This window comes from Ailuropoda melanoleuca, chromosome 13, assembly GCF_002007445.2.
Source record: "Ailuropoda melanoleuca isolate Jingjing chromosome 13, ASM200744v2, whole genome shotgun sequence".
Lineage (NCBI taxonomy): Eukaryota > Metazoa > Chordata > Mammalia > Carnivora > Ursidae > Ailuropoda > Ailuropoda melanoleuca.
Window position 1 is genome coordinate 52,816,353 of NC_048230.1, and position 6,441 is coordinate 52,822,793.

Sequence of the window (6,441 nt, forward strand, 5' to 3'; positions counted from 1 at the left end):
TTGGGATCCAATCTGCCCTGTCACAAAGCTTCGTTATTTGGAAACAAAGAAATAATTCCTCACCTCCAGGCTCATACTATAAACCAACATTGGGTTTTGCTGAAATGTTCATGGGTGTTTTGGTCATTATTACCTAAAATGGTTTAGTCCCAGGTTGAGTGTTGAGCTCAAGGAGTTGGCTCAAGTGTTTCAGTTAAAAAAAAAAAAATCACAGAATTAGGTGGGTTTAAGCCTGAGAAAATACTCATGAAGTCTGGAGTCTATTAAAAACACTGGAAAGTTTTCAATGAAATACTTTTAGTGAAAAACTTAAGACAAAAAAAAAAAACCCATTATGTGGTAAAATCAGTATATTAGGAATATAGGCCCAGGAGTGTACCAAGCACAAGCTGCTGGAATTAGAGCAAGAGCTGTAGCTCTTCTGAGCTTCAGTCTCCTCATCGGTAAAATGGGGGAAGGAACGGTGCCTGCCTCAAGGAGCTGCTGGGAAAGTTAAATGACTTAATGCATCTGCCACAGAACCTGGCACATCACAGGTTCCCCCCGATTTCTAGCCGATGTTACTAACACACAGACATTCCTATGTGTGCATCAAAGACACATTAAGAAAAGAAATACACTGAAATAGTAACACAGGATCTGGGTCACTAAAAGGTTATTTTTACTTCTTTATACATTTTTTATAACTTCAAAAATGTCACATAATGAAGACGTCTTATGGTGGGACAAAAACAGTGTTCAAGAGAGCAAAGGAGAGAATTTTCTTTACATACCACTCTGTTCTCTCTCAACCCCAGTAGCCAATAAGTCAGGCTCTCCGAGGCTGATGTCATTGATCCGTGTGCCCACACACTCCATCTGGAGTACTTTGCACCATTCATCGGCCTCCAGATCTGTGGAAATGTCCGAAAGATTAACATGCACGCCCAGTGCCTGCTCAGAAGCTAAAAACAAAAGCCCTCCCTGCCTTGGACGAACCTGATTCACAGGCAAATGTCTTGGAGGTGTCATCATTGAAATAAATCCCTATGGCGTGTTTCTTGGTGCTCTTCGGCAACCGAGCTACGTTCTTCACATTGTTGAGCTCTGTAACCTGAAAAATGAACAATTGCAAATCTGTCACAATCCCTGAATGAGCATGCCCAGTCAACACCACCACACTGACGGGAGGCACAGTAAGTGGGAGGCCCACCACACATGAACACCGCTGGACAGAAAAGTGCATTTTTGAAAACTGTGAATTATTTCCATGTTATCCTTAATACATGGTAAGGAAGGTTAATGAATTATCTTCCTTTTAAAATTTTCTGAAGCATATTTGGTGGTGTGAGCTCAAAACTTCAAAGAGACAGAAAGCTTGTTTTAGTGTTCTTATCTCCCCGAAGATTCTCCCTAATGAATAGTTCTCAGAGCTATATCCCCATCTCCATGGAAAGTCTTTCAAATATTCTAACCCTTCAGGGTACTCCCAGTGAAGGTAACTTAATACCCATTCACACCGAGGAAGGAAGGGAATGGTGGACCAATTCATAACTGAGTCATCTTACTCTTTGATAATCAAGAATGGAGTGTCAGAAGTCCCTAAAAATGCCCCTCTACTCGGGGTTCAAGTCCTATATTCCAAGACAGATAGTGGTTTTGTCCCATGCTTCCCCACTCTCTCTGGCTTACTCCGAACTTCTCAATGGTTTACACAGCCTCTGTTTTGGAGTCTACATACTACCCTGTGTGGTATCACCCTTTTCTTATCAGTAGGGAAAGCTTTCCCCATTAGACATGCTCTGTTTCCTTCCTCTCTCCCACAGTCTCTTGGTCCCTGTTATAAACTTTCATAATGTTAACACTTTTATAAACCACTCCCCTCCCACTAAGGTATTGGCTTATTGTATTTCCAAAGTAGCTGTCTAAAATGGCTGTCCCTCTTTTGGTTGCATCCAGATCCCCTGCTGCATTCAAGGGTTGTGATGACTGGCTGAATGGGAGAAGGCATCGTGGCTTCAGGGTATTTCCAAGATAAATAACACACATTAACAAGTTTAACCTCCCCCTGGTATATCTCTTCTGTGTTACATAAAAGAAGGTATCTCCCATCAGTCTTTGGCTTCAGTCCTATCTCTCATCTTATTCTAGATTTAAGGAATGCCTGGCTCAAAAAGTAGGAGGAGAGAAATCAATATCGTCCACACATACCCTAACTTGATTATTTCATTCCCCTACTTCTGAACCTCCACTGGCTCTCTTTATAGTATAAATGCAAAATCCTTGGCATAAACTATCTTAACAGTTGCTACTGACCAAATGTTTGTGGCTCCCCAAATGTATAAGTTGAAATCCTACCCCTCAAAGTGATAGTATTAAGAGATGGGAACCTTTGGAAGGTGACAGGTATTGAGAGGGGCCCTACTGTATAGGATTAGTATCCTTAGAAACCCCAGAAAGCTCCCTCACACCTTCGCCATGTGAGGACACGGCAAGAACTGCCTTCTATGAACCAAAAAGCAAGTTCTCACCAGACACCAAATCTGCCAGTGCCTTGACCTTAGACTTCCCAGACTCTAGAACTGTGAGAATTACATTTCTGTGATTTAAAAGCTACCCAGCATATGGTAATTTTTTATGGCAGCCCAAATGGACTAAGACATCTGTGTTTCCCCAAAGCTGGTTATGGCACTACCTACCTTAGTAGGTACCTTTAGTAGCTTGACACCACCGACTTTATTCTCCAGTTACTCCAAATCCCTCAGAGTTTACCAAATAAAACTGTTGATTTTTTGAAGATTTTATTTATGTATTTATTTTAGAGAGAGGGAGACCATGAGCAGGGGAAGCGGGAGAGGGAGAGAAAGAATCTCAAGCAGACTGCCATAAGGGCGGAGCCTGACACGGGGCTCAATCTCATGACCCTGAGATGATGACCTGCGCTGAAATCAAGAGTCAGACGCTTAACTGACTGAGCCACCCAGGCGCCACGCAACTGTTTGTTTTTTGTCTATGTATTTTTGTGCCAATACCCCAATCCAAGCACTACTAGCCTCAACTACTTATTGGTCTCTCTATTTCCATCTAACCTCAGTAATTTACTGTAAACACAGCATCCAGACGATCTTTTCAAACACAAGTCTGATACCAGCATTTCTGTGCATAAAACAGAACACTTCAGCGACTTCTCACTGCGCTTGGGACAAGCAGCCAAGCTCTTAGGGTGACCATTAAGGCCCTCTGTGGTCTTCCCTGTAGCTGTCTTACCAGCCTCCTCTCTGATACCCTCCTCATGAGTCATAAGTTCCAGCCATACAGGCTTTTGTTCAGGGCCCAGAAGGCACCGTGACCCTCCTGGCTCAGAGCCTTCCCTATGCTCTCTTTACTTCAAATGCACCTACCTTACAGGTCTTAATTCAAATCTCAGTCACCTGCAGAGCCCTACTTGAAGTCCCCTGTTCCTCCATCTAATCAGAGTCTCCAGGTTCTATCTTCCAATGACATCTTTGCCCTCACGGCCCTCTGATGGCCACATGGGCTATGGTTTAGTGCCTATCTTGCCTCTAGAATGAAAATTCCCTAGGGTTTCTCACCACTGTGTTCCCTGAATCTAATAATCTAATACAGAGCTTGCCACATAGTGGGAATAGATGAATACATGCGGATTGATGAACAAAAGACCAAACACAAAGTTTAAATTTACTGCACGGGGCTTCTCCAAGGTGAATGCCTCATTCTCCAGGGAAATTTCACTTTTCCTGCAAGGCCCACTTCCTCGAGTAAACTTGCCCTGACCTCAGGGTGAATTACTCATTGCCTTCTCTCTGTTCCCATGTACGCTGTATGAAGCTTTGTTCTATTAGCTGTTATTGTAATTAATTCATCAATCTCTCCAGCACCCAGCTAGACGTGAGTCACCTATCAATGACTTACTGATGGGCTGAATCAATGACAATCATCTGAGAGTCAACATTTATTGAGCCTGCACAGTATACCACGCACTGTGCTTAGACTAGTCTTACATAATATGTCTCATTTAATCTTCATAAACACCCTGCAAGATAGATATTATTATCAGTTATTTTCCAGCTGAAGAAGCTATAGATGAGAAAGGTCAAAGTCATGGGCTCAAAATCACAGCCAAAAAATGGCAGAACCAAGTTCTGAGTGAGGCAAATTGGCCCCAATGCCCGTGCTCTTCACCCATCTGAAATACTAAGGACTGACTCTCAATACATTCAGTCCAGAGAATCTTCAGCCTGGAAAGTCATCTCATATTCGAGGACTCCTTTCTTTTTGCTGGTGTGTGTGGGGGGATATGGGGGGCACAGGTGAAGTAGGGTGTGAGTGCCCCAGGGTTTATTCTGACCCTCTACTGAGACATTATAGAAAAGTAGTCCACCCTAACCTGAGGCACAGCAATGACTTTGAAATATGTCATTTCATTACACATCCATTAAAGGTAAAGAGGAAAGAATGTCACCTGAAAGGGTCAGAAAATGTAGGGAGAATTGCATGAGTCAGAACGCAATTACCTATTTGGGAAATTGGTTTAGATAATAAGCAACCCAACACCCCAGCTTGGGGGAGGTGAGTGTTCACAGAGCAGGCAGGATTATGTTTTATGTGTTAAAGGACTAGAAGGTTCTAATGCAACAGTTTCTGCCCCTAGTTCAGAACCACATCTCAATGAGCACATGCTTGCACACATACTCACACCCCCACCCACATACACACTCCTTACTTTCAAAAGAATTGCAATCTATGCTGATCCATAATAGAGCCTTCCTCAAAATACATGCTAAAGTGAAAATTATGGAAACATTTGCAGATATATTTCTGTCACTTTAAAACCTGTGTAAGATGTACTTATTTCCACCATCGCTCCATTTAAAGCAGAATGTATTTTTAACATTTCTTTTTTTTTTAAGATATAATTTATTTATTTGACAAAGAGACAAGAGAGCACAAGCAGGGGGAGCAGAGGCAGAGGGAGAAGCAGGCTCCCCACTGAGCAGGGAGCCCAACGCGGGACTCGATTCCAGGACCCTGAGATCATGACTTAAGCCAAAGGCAGATGCCTAACTGACTGAGCCACCTAGGCATCCTTTTAATATTCCTTCTACAAAGACTTAATTTGCCCCTAAAGAATCACTTTTGAAGCAAACATAGATTTTTATAAGGTCTCAGGCTCTTGTGTAATATGAATGTTATTTTAAATGGGGGCTAATAAGTGTATCTGTATCAGTACGACCTCAAAGAAGATGAGCGTTCAGACCACGGGCAGGCAATACCTTCAGGTCGTCTTCAGTTTGAATTTCTTGTCTTTTCCTTATGTCTCACATCAGAACTTATTCCCTACCAAGTTCAAAACTTTTTAGGAAAACTCCCTCCTGAGCCTCTGTAGTCAGAGATTTTATATTTCTTTCACAGTGTCAGAGAAAAGACATACCCTAAACTCTCCATGAATTATGCCACCTTTGTGTAGAGGTTCACAAATAAAATGTAAAAATTTCTTCAAGTGTAACAGCATCAAGGAGGGAGTGCCTTAAACACAATGGTAGGAAAGCCACATTCCCTCTTCAAGAATCTTTCTGGAATCCATTCATTCATCAACCTTTGTAAGCTCATTATTTATTCATATTTATTTATTTATTTTTATTCTTATTTAAAGGGAGGAAATAAGCAAAGAACCATTTTACCAGGCAGGGATAAGGAAGTGCTATGAGGACAAAGAAAAGTGTGAAAAAGGATTTCGTGTGAGCTCAGGAGAATTCTGCTACTTTACATAAGGGATAAGGATGCCCTTGCAGAGAAGGAAGTATTTGAGCAGAGACACAAAAGATCTAAAAAAGTGAATCATATTCCAGGCACCAGTAACAGAAAGTGCAAAATCTCTGAGGAAGGAATTTGCATGGTCAAAGTTTGCATATAGGTTTGAACATGTGACCTCCTGCCCTTGACATGTGCACTCAAGGATAAGCCTTCTCTGCAGTCTCCCCTCTACCCCAGGCATCTCCCCACCCACCTTCCCCATAAAGCTCTGCAGCTCATGCAAAGCCAGAGGACCCAAGGAGATCAATATCTCTAAGATTTTATGTTGTTGTTTTTTTTCCTTTAATCTGTCCAAAATTTGTTTTCCTGAGCTCACTGAGGCATCTTTATGATGATCGCAAAATTCTTTCTCAGGTAATTCATACACTTCCATTTCTTCAGGGTCATTTTCTGGAGATTTATTTTGTTACTTTGATTGAACTATGTTTCCCGTTTCTTCATGTCCCTTGTAAGTTTGTGTTGGGATCCACACTTTTGGAAAAAACAGACACCTCTCTCAGACTTTATGGGCTGATTTTGTACAGGGAAAGGACCAGTCTTGAGCAGAAGAATACAGTAACTGAATTGAAAATTCACTGGCAGGATTCAGAACAGATTTGATCCAGCAGAAGAAAGAATCAGCAAACT

General features: G+C 41.9%; 1 protein-coding gene across 2 annotated transcripts in view; it reads right to left on the bottom strand.

Annotated features, from left to right (window-relative positions):
• DOK5 (docking protein 5) overlaps positions 1–6,441 on the bottom strand; it is a 95,803-nt gene that overhangs the window by 2,761 nt on the left and 86,601 nt on the right. For both annotated transcript variants that reach the window (XM_002912991.4, XM_034640937.1), the window contains exons 3-4: positions 979–1,093; positions 774–893 (exon numbers count right to left, since the gene is read on the bottom strand). In XM_002912991.4, the coding sequence (XP_002913037.2) occupies positions 774–893; positions 979–1,093 (235 nt within the window). The remainder of the gene's footprint in view (positions 1–773; positions 894–978; positions 1,094–6,441) is intronic.